Source organism: Zeugodacus cucurbitae, chromosome 3 (assembly GCF_028554725.1).
Source record: "Zeugodacus cucurbitae isolate PBARC_wt_2022May chromosome 3, idZeuCucr1.2, whole genome shotgun sequence".
Lineage (NCBI taxonomy): Eukaryota > Metazoa > Arthropoda > Insecta > Diptera > Tephritidae > Zeugodacus > Zeugodacus cucurbitae.
Window position 1 is genome coordinate 58,317,692 of NC_071668.1, and position 19,664 is coordinate 58,337,355.

The following is a 19,664-nucleotide window of genomic DNA, read 5'->3' on the forward strand; positions in this document are numbered from 1 at the left end:
TGTCGTCGTCTGTAAGCTGTCGTTTCATATCATCGTACTACTATCGTTGTCGTTGTCGAGACACAGTCGTATTTTCGTATTTATCTGCCATTACAATCAACTTTCAACGACAACGTCATCGTCATCCAACCAACCAACCAACCAACCAACGAACCAACCCAACTGGATTCGCTTCAGCAAAGTATTTGATTTCTATATGTAGTTACTATATATACTACACATAGTATGTGTATACGTTCGTTACCTACCTATAAGTATATTTTTGTTTGCGCTTCTCTCTACACTGCTTCTACTTCGTATGGATGCTTGATTTGTTAGCTCTGAGCTCTGTACTCTGTGCTACAACGTGCTCTGAACTTTGTACAATGCGAACTGTCTCTATACATCTTCTACACTTTCCATAAAACATAATATAATATAGTGTAGCCGATGTTGCCCTAACCATAGTTACACTCTAGTTACATAATCATCGCTTGTAAGTATACCAACTAACTTGTCTATACTTATATATGATATAGTAGTTGTTTCTTTGTGGATCCGCCCCATATAATGCCAACATACATACTACTCTTTGCCAATTCGAAATGGTATAATAAATTATAATTATTATCATATTAAAATCGTTCTTCTTGTTTGTAATAAAATGGCAAAATTTGCACATTTCTCTCTTCCAACTGCAGCTGTCCAGCTTTTCAAGTTAACCAATGGTACAATGTACTCGTATACTGTCCGTCTGTTGCTTTTGTTCGCATAGCTATGGAGTGTTACTTGGTTAGATACATTTTATGAAATCATAACCCAACACAAATATATAGCTATTTATGTATGTACATACCATATAGATATACATATATATATTATAAGGTACAGTAATTTTCGTAAAAGATAAAAAATAAAAATCATTCTAAATTGATTACTTATTCGTTAGTCGCTCTGGAGCAATCATTTCGCTTGGCATCTACTGTACCGTACTCGTAACTCGTGCATCGTGTAGATACTACAACGTACAGTTTTTGGCGTCTTGTTTGCGCACAACGTCAGTGTCATTTAATTTTTATATATCCAGCCACCTTAAATAGCCATTCAATCGATCCAACTGTTTTCTGTATATCTACTCTCTATATATATTTGTAGTTGTTATCTCTCTCGTTATTTTGTTGTTGTTACTTTGATTTTTGTGCTGTATTATATAATTATTTTTAATTTATTTTTTGAATTATTTGTTTAGTTGTACTTGTTTTGTTAGTAGATTTTGTTTCGATTGTCTTTATTTTTCGTTTTGATTTGATTAGTTTTTACTGTGTGCGCACCGTTACGTTTTACAGCTTCAATGTGTTTTGTTTATTGTCGATAAGGTAACGCCTGTTCCACTTGTACATTTTGTACTTTTTGTGTGTATCTATCGCTCTAACGGTGTTTCCATAATATGAGCGTTGGCATACTTCGAAATCAAAATATTGTAATCCGTAGCTTTATAGAATAAATGAGAAACTTTACTTTCAGAAAGAGTAAGTTATCTAGAGAAACGGAACTATACAAAATGATTTGAGTACAACAACTAAGAAATAGCAGTTTCAAATATATTTACTGTTATTACGAACTTAAAAATATAAAAACAACGATTTATATTTATAACATTGTAACATTTTGATTATTTCTCAGTAGACCTAGTTTTAGTTGTCAGAAAACCTAAAATATTAAATGCTTCGAAGATTTTTAGTTATAAAGAAATACTTCTCACTCACAACACAACGATCTATAGATCACCCGTTCTAAGATCGTTAAGGTCTAACAGGTGAACGGAACGTATCAGGATTCATTGCTAGCCAAGAACTGTCAACTTGACAACATTTCCAGAAACTATCTGTCGACTATTTTATGTCACTGCAACAACAATAAAAATAGTCTACTCATAAAACTTTTTAAAACCCTATTGTACGTTCCCACCATAGTCGCTCCCACGGACGTAGATTTTTATTCAGTGAAGGACTGTACAGTATTCTTCAAATTTATGATCCTCAATTTTGGTAAATTGATGTTTAGACTTGTCTATCCTGCACTTCCTGATATAAAAGGTTTTGCGAAAGGGACGCTACAAAAGTAGACCGATAGGGACAGCAAACGACGCCATATTTTCCCCGTTCTTTTGACATTTCTCTTCAGTAAGGTTTGCCATTTCATTTTGGAAATATATACGAGCCAACAACGAGTCGAAATTATTAAAATTTTGGGGTCATTGGCCTCAACTTTAAGAGCGCTACGCCCATTTTATGGTCGTTATAATCGTCCTGCCTCTAGCGCATCAATTGAGGAAGACCCAAATCAGCCTCTCACACATCATTCTTAAGCGTTGGCCATCTCTGCGACGTCGTTGTGGCGAATTTTGCGAAAATATCATGGCATACATCCTTACAACATAAAATTGGCGCAAGAACTGAAGCAGCTTGACCACCAGAATCGTCGTATGTTCGTGAATTGTGCTGAGCAACAACTTGAATATGATCCGGATTTACATCGAAAAATCATGTTCAGCGATGAGGCTTTTTTCGGGCTGAATGGCTTCATCAATAATCAAAATATGCGTTATTGATCAGGCAGCAATCCACACGAACTTAATAAGTCCCCATTGCATCCAGAAAAAATACGGTTTGGTGCGGTTTATGGACCGGCTTCGTTATTGGGCCGTACTTCTTCCATGATGATCAAAATGCATGTATGTTACTGTGAGTGGGAATCGGTACCGCTCAATGATAACCGAATATTTTCGTCCCGAATTGGATGATATGGACTTGGACAATATGTGGTTCAATCGATTTATTGAAAACCAAATTTGGTGAACATGTTGTCTGACGAAATGGCCAAGTCAATTGGCCCTCTCGGTCTTATCATTATACGCCGTTAGACTATATGCGGCAACAAGCCACCGACGATTGATGAACTTCATAAAAGAAATCTCACGTTCGTATCGACAGTATCAGCCGATTTATGCTTGGAAACCGAAAATTGTGTTCAGCGTCTGGACTTCTACAAGCGTGCCCGTGGTGGCCATGCAAAAGAAATCGAGTTCCATACATAATGATGAAATCTATTGTACTTTCACTGGGATAGAAAATATCAGTGATATCGCAAAAAAAAAAAAACGTTTGTATTGATCTTATTGAAACACCCTTTACAAGTTTGAGGTCCCTACTTTTCGATTGGCTGTCTAGTGTCATACCAGAGAAAGTCAAATGGACGCCCGTTCGGTTTAATTATGATTTTAAAGGAATCGATAACAGTCCATTCCTGAGAAAATTTTCAATATCAATAGATTACCATAACCTCAAATTGCACACAAAGCATTATCAATGTCGAGCATGCTGTGTGACGTCTAACTTTTACCCTTAAATTTCAGTCCACAAATAAATCGATATTAATTTTTCTGCAAATTAGACAGACGCAAACTAAATTGTATTGCAACAATTTTTATTTATACCTGCTATTTTAGTATTTGAATGTATTTTGCTTGAAACGTCCTTACCATACATATATTAAGGGTGTTGTACGCACAAAGCTTCATTGAATTATGACATTTTGGGTTCGATATCACATTTCTTTCCAGAGCTTACAGGAAGACGGATAATCGAAATGCTTGTAAATATGAATGTATATAATATAAAAGCAGGCATTAATATATATAGTATTTCTATATTTGCTTCAATCCCTACATATTGTTACAAACAATCGTTATGTGAAAATGATTACTATGCCCTTTATGAAATACATTATCACTCCAACATATGTATATATGTATGTACATAAATATTCGATTGTATCATCTTTCAACGTTTATGACAGCTCATGAATAGATAGGGTGTGTTAGGAAATCGCAAAAGTTCCAGTTACAGTTTTTCGAAACATCATAAGTTACTTCAACAGTTTAAGGCACAGACATAATAGAGCATTTTGTAAAACCATACTTTTCAGTATAAGTGGTGTGTTCAAAAAATAACGGTAATTTTCGTTTTTTGAAAAAATGTTTATTCATTTGTTTACATTACTGTTATCATATTTAAAAGAGTATCCAATCATCGAAACACCTATTTTTGGTATAGCCTTTGGTTCTTTCGGCGATTTCTCGTACGCTTGGTCTTGGTCGACTGTCTTTTAAGGTTCTATTTATTTTTGGAAGTAGAAAAAAGTGACACGAAGCCAAGTGTGAGCTTTGAAAAAACGAGCATCGCCAAGCTCATAACAATACGTCTAACCTTAGCGGTTGCTACGGCCAAAGTAAGCAATGAATACAGCGAACAGAAATTTTTATTGTACTTTAGGGGCTTGTGTAACACAATAAGGAATTGGCAATTGGACTCTCCAAATCCATGAAATTTATTATTTATTTTTTAAACACACCACGTACTATTTTCTGTCCAAATTGTGGAACTGGAATTTTGAGAACATTTTTGACACATAAATATGTTGTATGTATATTCGAAATATTTCTCTCTCGTGTCATATACAATAATAATTTCTTATTTATACCATATGCTTATAGAAAAGCCACACGTCATCTTCATTTTCTATATCTTTTTCCTGCAATATTTTTTTGCTTGACATGAGTAATCACTTTGTTTTTCGGTTTATACGCTGGAAAGGTATCCACAGTAATGTTCAATTACCGCAGAAATTGTAAAACATGCGGTATCATTATGCTGACTAAAGCGAAATTGGATTGTGTTAGTTCATTTACTGTCTTTATAAATTACTTTTTTCAACACCAACAACAATTTGTGATATAGTTCAGTCAATAAATCGATATTTCCAATGAGATAATAGTTTCTTTCTTTGTAATGCAAACATTATTTGCTTTAGTACGACCGGGAATATGGCTGCAATAAGCTGTATGATTTTTTACTTCGTAAGATTGAATTGGAAAAATAACTGATCCTCTTAATTGTTAATGAATAATCAAAGATTATCGGAAAAAGATAAAAAAATCCTGTTTGGATATAAAAAATTATCTCAGATAACCAATAGTTTCGGATGTAATATACTACTTATGAATTAAAAACATCAGAAAAAGATAATTAAATATTCAAATTTCAAATTTATTTATCTTATTAAATAGTGCAATATGTTTAAATATTATTCAAAATTTCAAAACAATTCAAGTAAATTTCTAAAAGATATACGCTTTGGAAGTTTCGCCCATCAGGCCACATCAGTTTCAATTTAAAACTTTAAACTAAAAAAAAAACTAAAGTTACACGATATCTAGTATTTTTTTATGTTTATTAAAACTATTTTTTCTACTCAAAGTCTATCAAAAATATAAATTTTAATGAACATATTTATTTTCCTTCTTTCAATAGTAATATTTATCCATGTACTATCGAAATATTTTTGGTGTTTTGATTTTAGATGAACCAATAATTAGTTAAGTTGTTCAAGGCAAGAGCTTTTTTTTGCAACAAGTCATGGGAGATGAGGTACCAATGGCTCAGAAATGGCCAATTTTCGGAATTTTTAATTAATGATTTCACAAAATACTATTTAAATATGCATCTTCGATGTGATGAATCATTTAAATGAAATATGTGATTGTATATATTTAAAAAAAAAAAAGTAATAATACCATCATTTTCAACCTCTGAAACCCACCTATCCCTAGTTTAAGAATAAGAAATTTTGCGATCTAGTCGGCATTGCTTAATTACAACATTACAGTTTGTGTTTCCTCCTACTAAGGAGTGCTGAATTGCGCGTCCTTTTCTAATATACACGTATTTATTACATCACTTTTATACAGCTCAATGAAAATAAAATAGTGAAACTAAATTATTAGAAGATTTTCCTATATAATTTACAGTTTCTCATAATTTTAATCATCTTCTGTTTCACACCCGTGTCAGCAATCAACTTCAAATCAGAAATTATTTGGGGATGCTTCACAAATTAAACATTTTATGCGTTGAGCTGAGTGAACATTTTTTGACAGTTCCTTGACACTTGGCGTGCCAATTAAGAAAGTTCATTTAAGTAATTTTCCAGCTACTTTTTGGCGTGCATTTGATAGATACATACATATACAGTTGAACTGCCCTAACTCGAACCATTATGATCCACAAAAAAAGTTTCGAGTTGGAGAGACTCGAGTTATGGAAGGTAATTTGTATGAATGTTTACTTCTATTGCCAATTTAAGAGTTCGAGTTATAGAGAACTTCGAATTATGGAAGTTCGAGTTATGTAAGTTCAACTGTATGTATTTACTTTGGTTCGCGGCGTCTTGAATGTTAGAAAAGTCTTTGTTAACATTTATTGCAAAAGTTTGACAGTTCGTTTTATTGATTACCATAGTCTGGTCTCTACTCAAAAATTATAGTTTAAGGGTGTACATATTGCTCGTACGCTCTTATATTGCACGTAGTTCAAAAACTGAAAAATGGATTTGAATGTAAAAATAATCTGAAAACACAGTTTTTTTCATACCAATGACTGTTACTACGTTTATGCTTCATTTCTACTCGGTTATATTATACACGGGTAAGTTCAACCCACATACATAAACACTTTCACACTACGAGTTAAATGATCCACTTACTACCGAATTTTTGCGGCAAACGCCTGGTACGGCGTAGTACTACAGTAACCGGTTATTGGTTACTTTTTGGCACCGGTTTTTTGTGGCCCACCCGTGGCACTGTGGGTAGTCGGATGGTGTAGCGAAAACCGTTTTTTTTTTGCAAAAACTTCGACGAGTGGGTAGTTGGTTTTCGTAGAAAAAACCGGTTTCTTGGGTCGGTCAGTGGACGGTTTTGCTCGTGCATTTCTGCCCGAACACTTCTCAACCGATTTATGCCGCACACCCCTTATATCTGGAAAATACGAACATATTTATAATACATGGCAGCCCTCAATTTAATTCAATTCAGAATTTACCTCGAGTAGAGTATTTGCCGTATATGCTTATAGGCTTTAACCATGTAGAATATAACCGTGTAGAAATGTAGCATAAACGTAGTATGTCAGTAGGAAGCGTTGTAGAGTAAAAACATCAAAATTTTACATATATATTTCCGTTTTCGGCAAATGAGTTTATAAAATCTAGGTATATTAATATTTTATACTAAATTAGTCATCTTTCTAGAAGCATGATTGCGTAACAGTACTTGCTAGATGCCAACTGGAACACTGATGAGAAGTGAAGAAATATGATGCGAGAGTGTTGTTCTTGCGGTCTCTTGCTTTCATCATCAAAGTACTTTGCTTTTGAGAAAAAGAAAATCATCATGGAGATGTTTATATTTCCAAACAGTTTTGTTCTATGAAAATACCAAAAAACTGCTGTGATGGCTTCAATGATAACTCACTATATAACTCACAGTAGCAATAGAACAAAATCCAAATATACGTACAAGTTTCTTGCTAATCTCTGATTACAACAAAATAATATTTCTACAGCACAATTTTAGTCTCGAAACAGTTAAGGGTGTTTCCTATTTACTTCAACTTTAACAATTTACTGCTATTATTTTTATGCATCTCGCAGAAAGTAGAGAAAAGTTTTGCCAACTACCTTTAGAAAAAGCAAATTACAATCGATCTAACTATGAATCTGTGATAAAGTAAATATGTACTATATATGTATAATATATATTGATATATGTATGTATGTATTTGGGGGGTCACCAATCTTGAACTGCGTTTACACAGCTTCAATTTTTTTTTATTTTATGTTTCATTGTCTTATTCTTATTCTTCCTCGTTTTCTTAGTTTTTGTAATTTATTATACAAGTTCTGTTCTACAACTCTTTATAAATTGTTCTGGTGTGGAGGCAAAACGCTCTCTGCACTTGTTACCCGATAAGCTGCAACAAAACACAATCTATTCTTGTGTTTGCATGTATGTATGTATGTCTTCTATATGCTTCTGTGTGCGTATGTATACCTCTTCTTAATATACTACGGATAGCAACGGTCGATACTGCCCTTATAAGCCCAAACAATCTCATCCATTATCCGGATTTAAATATCCCTTTTTCCTTTGATGAGCGTATTTTTTTGTATTTGTTGGCACCCATACCGCAAAGGCCAAACCAACCAACCAATATTTGTATGTATGTATATATGTGAGTGTGTGTGTGTGTCTGTGTTGCTGTCAGCCTGCATTTGTTGTTGGTGTTTTATGCGAAATTGAAGTAACAAAATTTTGTTGATTAATGACTTCACTGCTTCTCACTCTCCTCCTCTCATTTACATGGCTTCAGCTCGTCTCGTCTCAACTCGGCTCGCCTTGACTTGACTTGCCTTCCCTTATACAACAAAACTTAGATTATATGGCAAATTTCTTGCCGCTCTCATCGTCTATGTATTATAACTCGATTATATATATATATATATGCGATAGTATATCTATTTGCTCTTTGAATTTGATTGTGAGCGTGTGTGTGTGTGTTTGTGTTTGGCTTCGGCAAGTTGTTACGAACTCACGAATGAGTCTTATGTCGAATGATTTTCCATTTTCTATGTTTCACAGCCGAACCCACAGATGATGCGTACAATAAAGTTAGTACGGTCGATGAAGCCATTGCTACAGGAAGCACAAATATGAATCCTAACGCTGGTTATATGAATTTTCCAAAGCATTTACAAGCATATCCTCAGCATCAGCATGCACATCAACAGCAACAACAATTGTTGCAACAACAGAAACAACAACAAAAATTGCAACATCAACAACAATTGCAACAACAACAACATCTTCATCAACAACAACAACAGCTGCAGCAACAGCAACAACAACTGCAGCAACAACGTGAACAACAATTGCAACAGCAGCAGCAGCAGCAAATGTTATCACACGATGCCATGGCCGAAGCCGGCTTGTTAACAGTAAAACTTGAACCGCAAATACACATTAAAGAGGAAATGCCGGAAGCGTCACAGAATAAGGTGAGCTAACCAAGCAGTTAAGTCATTAGAAAGTAAACAAATATTGCTAATATTACTTTTGTTGCTATTGTTGTTTTTTTTTTATTTTTTTTTTGTTGGGCTGCTGTATGATAATTATGGTTTCCTTCGGTAATTTAATTTTTTGTTTTATTTTAAAGCAATTTATGATTGCGTATGCTTTTTTATTAATTTTTTTTTACTGAAATGTCTTTAAATATATATATTATTATTATTTTTTACTTATTATAATATTTTTGTATATTTAATTCTATCAAATTTTGTACGAAATTATACTTTTTTTAATTTTTTTAATTATATTTTTCATATGTAAACAAGAAATGCTTTATACAAAAATTTCTAGTAATTTTAATTAAATATTCTTAACCCTTTCATGTCAAATGTTGCCTATAGGCAACATTGTACTTACCGGCTTCTAACTCTCGTTATTTAAAAATTTTTGACCAGCGGTTTTTTCAATTATGTAGACTTATGTGTTGTGCAAGCTTACAGTAACATTTTTTGTAATGAGCTGTGCACGTATTCATTCAGTAGGCCTTCTCCGCAGAGTGGAATTGTCAAAATCGGTTTCGCGAAAAAGTTATACTGAAGTGTTTATACAAAAAGTGCTCAAAAACATAAAAAAAAATTGTTTTATTTTAAAACAAAGTGAACTATATAAATAAGTAAAGATAAGAGAGTTATTTAAAAAAAAATTTCACGAGAAAAGTGTTTAGTTTTTTTATAATAATCTAATTTGTGCCTATAAGCAACATCCTGTAACTAATGAACCAGGATACATAGGACTTTGAAATTTTTATCACTTCATATTTGAGTTAAGACTAATATATATCTGTCCTAAAAAAAATGTTAGCTCCGCCCATTTTAATTCTGACATGAAAGGGTTAATCGTGTTTTCAATTCTAATTTTTTTATTCATTTATTTTTTTTAATGCTAATTCATTGCGATTTAGTTATTTTGTGTATATTCTTTTACTTACATTTTATTTCTTTAATAATTCAGGAATAATTTTTTGTACTTATATTTTGTGATTATTTGAATTAGTGTTATTTTACTGCATTTATATTGTTAATTTAATCTAATTTTGTATGCTTACAATTTTTTTTTTAGATATTTTTATTATTTATATTATCTCTTTTTTCTATTCTTAGATTTTATTTATCTCCATAAAATAAAATTCTTAATGGGTTAGTGTGAGAAGCGAAAAAATTAGATTTTCAGCATTTTTTGTTACTAATAAATTATGTTATTTTACAAAAGTAATAATATAGCATTATTTATTACACAATGTTTTGAATAGAAGTCATGAAAATTTGAAAAAAAAATATAATTTACAAAGTAATAGCTATTTGTGTTGACCCAGTTCCAAAACTAGGTTCTTGCGGTGACTATCATAAGTTCTGGGAGAGTAATCTAAAATCAATCAGAATAATCAATAAGAAAATATAATTTTATAAATATATTATCATAAGCATGATCGAAGCTTTTTTTTTTGAGAAATTAACAAAATTGACGCCTCAGGAAATGAGTTAATTGGTATTAAAAAATCGAATTTAAAGAAATGAAAGAAAAAGCTTCGGCCCAGGATGTTATTATGTATTCTAAAAGCTGTATAAATTTCATTAAAATCTCTAAAATCTACGGTTTTCGAGTTACAGTTGCCACCAGTTCAAAAAATATTGTTTTGAGAAAAACGCATTTAAAGTGTCACACTAGCGTTTTGTAGTGCCCCAGCCCTTTTGTTATTTGTCGAATAACTCGTAAAGTAATTATCGGATCAACTTTAAATTTTCGGAGAATATTTTTAAGATATTCCACTTAACGAAAATGCAAAAAAAAAAAATTGATTTCTTAATATTCCTGACTACCCCTAACCCCTTAAAGCTACTATTGTTACATATGTATATTATATTTATAAGTTTTTCTGTTTATATTAAACATTTAACATTTTTCCATACAATTTTAATTTTATTTCTAGTTTTTGTTATAATTATAGTTTTATATTTTTTTATTACATTATTGATATTCATTATTTTTGATTTTTTTTTCTTTAGTTTTGTAAATGTTTGAATTCATTTTAGTTATTGATTTATTTTTTTATTCGTTTTATGTAGTTTTTTTCTTTCTTCTTTCTAAGTGTTTAACAAATTTATAAGATTCTTCATTACTAATAACATCACATATTTTTGGATAATATTAAATTTATTATTTTTAATTATTTCTATTAAATTATTTTTTAATTATTTTATACTTTTTTTTTTAATTTTTTTACATGAACTCTATTTAATGTCTCTATTGGTTTCGATTTTTAATTTCGCTTCTTAATTTTTTTCTTTTTTTACGTCATAAATTTTTTTTATATATTTTTTTTTATATCTATCAATTATTTATATGTAAAGTATCTTTAATAGAAATATATGTATGTATGTGATTGGCGTTGCAACCGTTTAGCCGGTTATAGCCGAATCGACGATAGTGCGCCACCTCTCTCTCTCCTTCGCAGTTCGGCGCCAGTTGGAGATCCCAGGTGTAACCAGGTCGCTCTCTACCTGGTCCCTCCAACGGAGTGGAGGCCTTCCCCTTCCTCGGCTTCCTCCGGCGGGTACTGATCGAACACTTTCAGGGCTGGAGTGTTTTCGTCCATTCGGACAACATGACCTAGCCAGCGTAGCCGCTGTCTTTTTATTCGCTGAACTATGTCAATGTCCTCGTATTCGCCGTTGTCAATGTTCTGAGGACCATAAATCTTGCGCTAAATTTTCCTCTCGAAAACTCCTAGTGTCGTCTCATCTGATGTTGATATCGTCCAGGCTTCTGCACCGTAAAGCAGGACGGGAATGATAAGCGACTTGTAGAGCTTGTATTTGGTTCGTCGAGAGAGGACTTTACTGTTCAATTGCCTACTCAGTCCAAAGTAGCACCTGTTGGCAAGAGTTATTCTGCGCTGGATTTCGAGGCTGACATTGTTCGTGTTGTTGATGCTGGTTCCCAGGTATACAAAATTATCTACGACCTCGAAGTTATGACAGTGACGTGGGAGCCAAGATGCGAATGCGCCGACTGTTTGCTTGATGACAGGATATATTTCGTCTTGTCTTCATTCACCTCCAGACCCATTCGCTTCGCCTCCTTATCCATGCGGGAAAAAGCAGAACAAACGGCGCGGTTGTTGCTTCCGATGATATCAATATCATCGGCGTACGCCAGGAGCTGTACACTCTTGTAGAAGATTGTACCTTCTCTATTTAGTTCTGCAGCTCTTATAATTTTTTCTAGCATCAGGTTAAAGAAGTCGCACGATAGTGAGTCACCTTGTCTGAAACCACGTTTGGTATCGAACGGCTCGGAGAGGTCCTTCCCAATCATGACGAAGCTTTTGGTGTTGCTCAACGTCAATTTACACAGCCGTATTAGTTTTGCGGGGATACCAGATTCAGACATCGCGGCATAAAGGCAGCTCCTTTTCGTGCTGTCGAAAGCAGCTTTAAAATCGACAAAAAGATGGTGTGTGTCGATCCTCTTCTCACGGGTCTTCTCCAAGATTTGGCGCATGGTGAATATCTGGTCAGTTGTCGATTTTCCAGGTCTAAAGCCACACTGATAAGGTCCAATCAGTTTGTTGACGGTGGGCTTTAGTCTTTCACACGGTACGCTCGATAGAACCTTATAAGCGATGTTGAGGAGGCTTATCCCACGGTAATTGGCACAGATTGTGGGATCTCCCTTTTTATGGATTGGGCAGAGCACACTGAGATTCCAATCGTCAGGCATGCTTTCTGCCGACCATATTCTGCAAAGAAGGTGATGCATGCACCTTATCAGTTCTTCGCCGCCGTATTTGAATAGCTCAGCCGGTAATCTATCGGTCCCCGCTGCTTTGTTGTTCTTCAAGAAATATATACTATTTTTTATTTTATTTTATTTTATTTTTTTATTCTCATATTTCTTATTTAATCTTTATTTTTTTATTTTATACTTACTATTGCTATTTTAAGTCTATAGTAAATTAGTTTATTTAAGTTTAGTTTATGTATATTATTTTAAACATAAATTTTAATTATTCGTTTTTTACTTTCTTTATTCTTATTTTGTTAATTTTTTGTATTTTTTGTCTTTTTTATTCCTTATATATATGTACATCTTCCAATAATTTCAAATGTGCTTAATGGGGTATATTTATTAATACTTACTTTACCTTTTAATCCCTTCACTAGCCCCTCAACTTTCCACGCCGCAAAGTTCAAACGGAACGCTCCGAAACGTTGCCGATTTGTCAGCGCTGCAAACAGGTCTTCTTCAAAAAGCAAAGCTACAGCAAACATGTTTCGCAGAGTCTTTGCGAGATTGTCGAATATGACTTCAAATGTTCTATATGCCCCATGTCGTTCACATCCAGCGAGGAGCTGCAAACGCACGAGCAACTGCATCGCGAGAATATGTATTTCTGTCACAAATACTGTGGCAAATATTTTGACACAATCGAACTGTGCGAGGTGCACGAGTATATGCAGCATGAATATGTCAATTATATCTGTAATGTAAGCGCCAGTTTGTGACAAACAATATGCGAAATGCAACAAGCTAAATTGTCTTAACGTATTCTCTCTCTCTCTCTCTCTTGCTCTCACTAAATTAGGTTTGTTCGGCGGGCTTTGCTAGTCGCGATTTGCTATTCGCGCACATGCCACAACACCGTAATCAACCGCGTTATGATTGCCCGGTATGCCGTTTGTGGTTTCACACAGCCATACAATTGCATCAGCACCGTTTGCAAGCGCCATATTTTTGTGGGAAATTTTACCGACGCGCCGCTGGTGCAGGTGTGTAGACGCTTCGATGCTGTCATTTTATTTTGAAAATTAATTTTTACTGTTATTCCTTTCTTTTTTTTTTAGCACCTGGTGGCGCGCCTTATGGCCCAATGCCGCCAACACATTCGGCTAATTACAATCTACAAGACTGTTCCATGGGCATTATAGAAAGTAAATGCAATATAATATAGTCATGCCTAATAATAATAATAATAAATTGTTTTTGTTTTAGTGCCTAGCAGCAATAGCTTCTCTTCATATCTACAAAATCGCGCCTTTCACCATCAACACCCAGCGCCGCCACATCCGCCGTTACCACCACAGCAATTGCATCCACATCCACATCTAGCGCAACAACAGCACCTGCAACGTCAACAATTACATCTGCAACAACAACATCCGCAATTTCCAACACAACCGCTACATCCAGCGGCACAACAACAACAGCCAACACCCGCTCAGCCAGATTTTATGCGCCGCAACAGCATTACTGGTGCTACCGGCGCTGCCACAACAGAATTTCAAATGCCACAAATTAAAACCGAAATCAAAGTGGAGCCAGACATCTATGGCACATCAGATTATCCACTACAGACGCCCCTGCCACCACCACCTTTACCACCACCGCCGTTAAGCGCCGCACAACAACAATCTGCATTGGTCTCACCATCACGTCAACGACGCTTTGGTGATTACTCAAATGAGTCCTTTGGCGCTGGTGGTGGTGCTGGCGGCGATTCGTCGCATACATTCGGCCCACACAATAACAGTGGCGGCAGCAATAGTAACAGTAATGATTTCTCAAACAGCAACCCGTCGAGTCTGCAACGCAGCATGAGCGCCAACAACAGCAATGACATTGACATCAAGCATAAACCGACACCATTTCCTGTTGGCAATTTTCATTTTCCCACCACGCCATCAGTGTCGCGTACACGTGTGGTCGATACCGGTGAAGATGGCGCAGTTTGCTGTGTGCCGCATTGCGGCGTCACTAAACAGTCCAGTCCAACACTGCAATTCTTTACATTCCCGAAAGATGAAAAGTATTTGCATCAATGGTTGCACAATCTCAAAATGTTTCCCGAGCCCGATTCGACCTACAGCCAATATCGCATTTGTAGTTTACATTTTCCCAAACGCTGTATTAATCGCTATTCGTTGTGCTATTGGGCAGTGCCCACATTCAATTTGGGTCACGACGATGTCGCGAATTTATATCAGAATCGTGAAATCACCAACACATTTACGATTGGTGAACGCGCTCAGTGCAGCATGCCCGGCTGTCCGAGTCAGCGTGGTGAGAGTAATTGCAAATTCTACAATTTCCCCAATGACATGAAGACGCGCATTAAGTGGTGTCAGAACGCGCGCCTGCCCGTGAACAGTCGCGAACCGCGTCACTTTTGTAGTCGTCACTTTGAGGAACGCTGCTTCGGCAAGTTTCGGCTGAAGCCTTGGGCTGTGCCCACACTACATTTGGGCACACCATATGGCAGAATACACGATAATCCGGGCGTATTCTATTTGGAGGAGAAGAAATGCTGTCTGCCACATTGTAAGCGCACGCGTTCATCCGATTTCAATCTATCGTTATATCGTTTTCCACGTGATGAAGTACTGTTGCGACGTTGGTGCTATAATTTGCGGCTGGATCCGGCAATATATCGTGGCAAGAATCACAAAATTTGTAGCGCACATTTTATCAAAGAGGCGTTGGGTTTGCGCAAATTGTCGCCAGGTAAGATGAAATTTAAAGAAATTTTATATTTTGAGGTTATTGTGCAATTGTCTAATACTTATTTCACACAGGCGCAGTACCGACTCTTAATTTGGGTCACAACGACCGCTTCAATATCTACGAGAATGAGTTGCCAACACCACCGGTAGTACCGCCGTCGAAAATGTTCAATTTCCATAATGTTTCCGCGCCGCCACCAGTCTACAATAGCCACCGACATAGCATTGCGTCGAGCAGCAGTCACAGCGAACGCATGTATCCCAATCCAGTGTCGAAACTCAAATTTAGCATATCGAACATAACGGCGGGTGATGTGAGTGCCATGAGCGGTAGCGCCACACAAAATATGTTAGACTCGTTGGAAGTTTGCTTTGTGCCGAGTTGTAAGCGTAATCGCAATATAGATAATGTCACACTGCACACCATACCGCGTCGTCCAGAGCAGATGCGCAAATGGTGTCACAACCTCAAGATCGGCATCGAAACGCTACATAAAGGTGTGCGTATTTGCAGTGCACACTTCGAGCCCTATTGCATTGGCGGCTGTATGCGTCCATTTGCCGTGCCCACTCTGAATTTGGGACATGACGATCCGAATATATACCGCAATCCGGATGTCATAAAGAAACTGAATATACGCGAAACATGTTGTGTGCAAGACTGCAAACGTAATCGTGATCGTGATCATGCCAATCTACATCGTTTCCCATCGAATTTCGAATCGCTCACCAAATGGTGTGAGAATCTGTTGAAGCCGGTGCCCGATGGCACTAAACTCTTTAACGATGCCATATGTGAGGTGCATTTCGAAGACCGTTGCATACGCAATAAGCGTTTGGAGAAGTGGGCCGTGCCCACGGTGAAACTGGGACACAGCGAGGAGCCGAAACATCGTTTGCCAACGGATGAAGAGATAGCCGAACAATGGCCGAAGCCGGTCATGCCAAATAAGGGTATAGAAGAGGGTGAATGTTGTGTATCCACATGCCGACGCGATCCGAAGATTGATGATGTTAAACTCTACCGCACACCCGAAGATCCGGAGCTGCTGGCGAAATGGGCGCATAACTTGCAAACCGAAACAGAAGATCTTACCACTTTGCGCATTTGTAATCTACACTTTGAAGAGCATTGCTTTAGCAAAAAGCGTCGTCTACACTATTGGTCCTTACCCACACTCAATTTGGCTAATAATGTAGAGCAATTATACGAGAATCCCGAACCACTGGTGCCACAGGTGATCATAAAATCGGAGACGAAACGTGAACGCAGACGCATGCGCGATGCCAATGAGCCACTGAAGCCGTGGACGCCACGCTGCTGTCTACCGCACTGTCGCAAACGACGCGACACGGATCACGTGCAGCTTTTCCGTTTCCCCATACTCAATCGACCAATGTTGGCTAAGTGGTGCCACAATTTACAACTACCGCTGGTCGGTAATGGACATCGCCGTTTGTGCTCTACACATTTTGAGCCGCGCGTACTGTCGAAACGCTGTCCCATACCTATGTCAGTGCCCACATTGGATCTGAATACACCACCAGGTTATAAGATCTATATGAATCCGGCGCGTCTAAAGGCGGTCAAGTTGCAACAAGTCTGCTGCATTTCATCCTGCAGTCGTACACGCGCCGATGGCGTACAGCTCTTCCGCTTTCCGCACAGTCGCAGCGTGTTGCGCAAATGGTGTCACAATACGCGGCAGCACGCGCGCGGTGAATATCGCGTGTGTTCGCGTCACTTTGAACCGCACGCATTCGGCGCTAAGCGGTTAATGCCAGGCGCAATACCCACATTGAATTTGGATCCGGAAGTTGAGGATGTGTATGCGAATGAAGCGCAGAGTTTCGCTGAAACGCAGTGTGTGGTAAACGGTTGCGTCGCAAGCAAGGAATTAGATGGTGTGCGGCTCTTCAAGTTCCCCAGTGATGATGTCGATTTACTATGGAAGTGGTGTAACAATTTGAAAATGAACCCGTTAGACTGTCGCGGCGTGCGTATCTGTAATCGACACTTCGAAGCCGAATGTGTCGGACCGAAGATGCTCTATAAGTGGGCTGTGCCGACACTGGCTTTGGGTCATAACGATGCCGACGTCAAGTTGGTATCCGTACCGCCGCCAGAGGCGCGTTACAGCGATGTGGTTACCAAATGTTGCGTGCCCACATGCGGCAAGTCACGCAAATTTGATGACGCACAAATGAACAGCTTCCCGAAGAATTTGCGCCTATTCCGCTGCTGGAAGCACAACCTCAAATTGGACTTTTTAGACTTCAAAGATCGTGAAAAATATAAAATTTGCAGTGATCACTTCGAACCCGTTTGTCTGGGTAAATTGCGTCTCAACTATGGCGCTATACCAACACTCAATCTGGGACATGACGACACAGATGATTTATATCCTGTGGATCCCGCGCAGATACATGTGTCGCTCTTCGGCAAAATGCGCCCACGCATTGCCAGCGACAAAGATGCAGCTGAATTCGAAATGGCTGCTAGTGTTGGTAAAGATGACATCAAATGCACTTATCCCAATTGTACTGCAACGAAGTTGCTGTTAAGCGAACCCTATGACATGCCAACCGCTTTGCCGTTACATGCGCTTTGGTGCGCACAAATGAAAGTCGACGCGGAGGCGCTCAGCGAGACGCCAAAATTGTGTGGACTACATTTCATAAAGCTCTATAAAACCACTTTAGATGCAGCTAATGCGCTAGCGGAGGGCGATAACGACCTGAATGAGGCCATGATTACTTTGAACGCCACTTATGAAAAATGTTGCGTATCACCAATTGTTTGCAGCGCCCAGTGTTGCGTTGCCGGTTGTAACAGTAATCAGGTTAGCGGCAATCGTACCGCACAACGCCTCTACCTATTCCCTACTGCGGGCGGTAGAGGCCTGGAATTACTTGAGAAATGGTGCCACAATGTAGATGTTGCTGCCGTGGACCTTGTTCGCTTTACGCACAAAGTTTGCGCGCGCCATTTCGAAGCACAATGTATTGGCCCCACACAACGTTTGCGCTCATGGGCCATACCGACTTTACAGCTCAAATCCAAACCGGACCATAAGATACATGCCATACCAGAATTGGGTAGCGCGGCGCGTCCACATGAGGCGCGTTGCTGTGTTGGCACTTGTGCACGTGAACGCGGTGATTTCGAAACAATGCGTCTTTTCAGTTTCCCCATTATCGACGAAGTGCTCGAAAAGTGGTTGCACAACTTACAGTTGACACGCAGTCAGTGCGCACGTTTACGTATCTGCGAGCAACATTTCGAACCGCGTTGTATTGTGAAGACGCGCTTGTTGCGTTGGGCAGTACCAACATTGCTGTTGGAGCGCAATGCAGAGGAGCTGCTACCGAACGAACCACCTATGCATGCGGCAGTGCCTACCGCACCAATCATTGATGAAGTGGATACAATCGATGCGGCAAGTAATAACGATGGCGAAGATATTCGCGATGTTAATGATGATGAGGATGACAATGACGACGAATTGGCAGCAGTGCCTAATGTTAAGATGAAAAAGTCGCTTGGTATCGTTAAGTGTTGTGTTCCAAGCTGCAAACGCACACGTTTACAACACGGCGCGCGACTTTTCCAGTTTCCCACAAGTCATCAAATCTTACGCAAATGGTGTCACAATCTGAAAATATCAATCGAAAAGGCTACAAATCCCGCCTTACGTATTTGCAGTCTACACTTCCACAAACGTTGCATTGATGGCAAAGAGTTACGTCCCTGGGCCAAGCCGACTAATGCGCTCGGCCATAGCGGTCCAATTTATGAGAATCCTAAAAATCTACCCGGCGTCTTTTTACCCAAATGCTGTTTGGCTCACTGCCGTCAGCGGCGCACGCTGGAAAATGACTTACGTACATTTGGCTTCCCCAAAGATGAGACGCTTATGCGCAAATGGTGTGCGAATTTACGCATGGAGCCACGCGCTAATCACGCACGCATCTGCATGTCTCACTTCCCGCCCGAGGCGATGGGCAATAAGAAGTTGCGCGCCAATGCGGTGCCTACGCTAAATTTGGGCCACAACGAACCGCTGGAGTATGATAACGCACTGTTGATTGCGACAGCGATGAAAGCCAGAAATGTGAGTAGAACAAGTGGTACATGGTATTTTGAAAATTTTGAATGA

At 38.0% G+C, this 19,664-nt stretch overlaps 1 protein-coding gene across 2 annotated transcripts in view; it reads left to right on the forward strand.

Moving 5' to 3' along the window:
- Positions 1-19,664, forward strand: part of LOC105219627 (uncharacterized) — a 43,406-nt gene that overhangs the window by 9,389 nt on the left and 14,353 nt on the right. For both annotated transcript variants that reach the window (XM_029045200.2, XM_011195896.3), the window contains exons 2-7: positions 8,519-8,934; positions 13,168-13,491; positions 13,590-13,773; positions 13,849-13,935; positions 13,997-15,505; positions 15,577-19,619. In XM_029045200.2, coding sequence (XP_028901033.2) covers positions 8,519-8,934; positions 13,168-13,491; positions 13,590-13,773; positions 13,849-13,935; positions 13,997-15,505; positions 15,577-19,619 — 6,563 coding nt within the window. The remainder of the gene's footprint in view (positions 1-8,518; positions 8,935-13,167; positions 13,492-13,589; positions 13,774-13,848; positions 13,936-13,996; positions 15,506-15,576; positions 19,620-19,664) is intronic.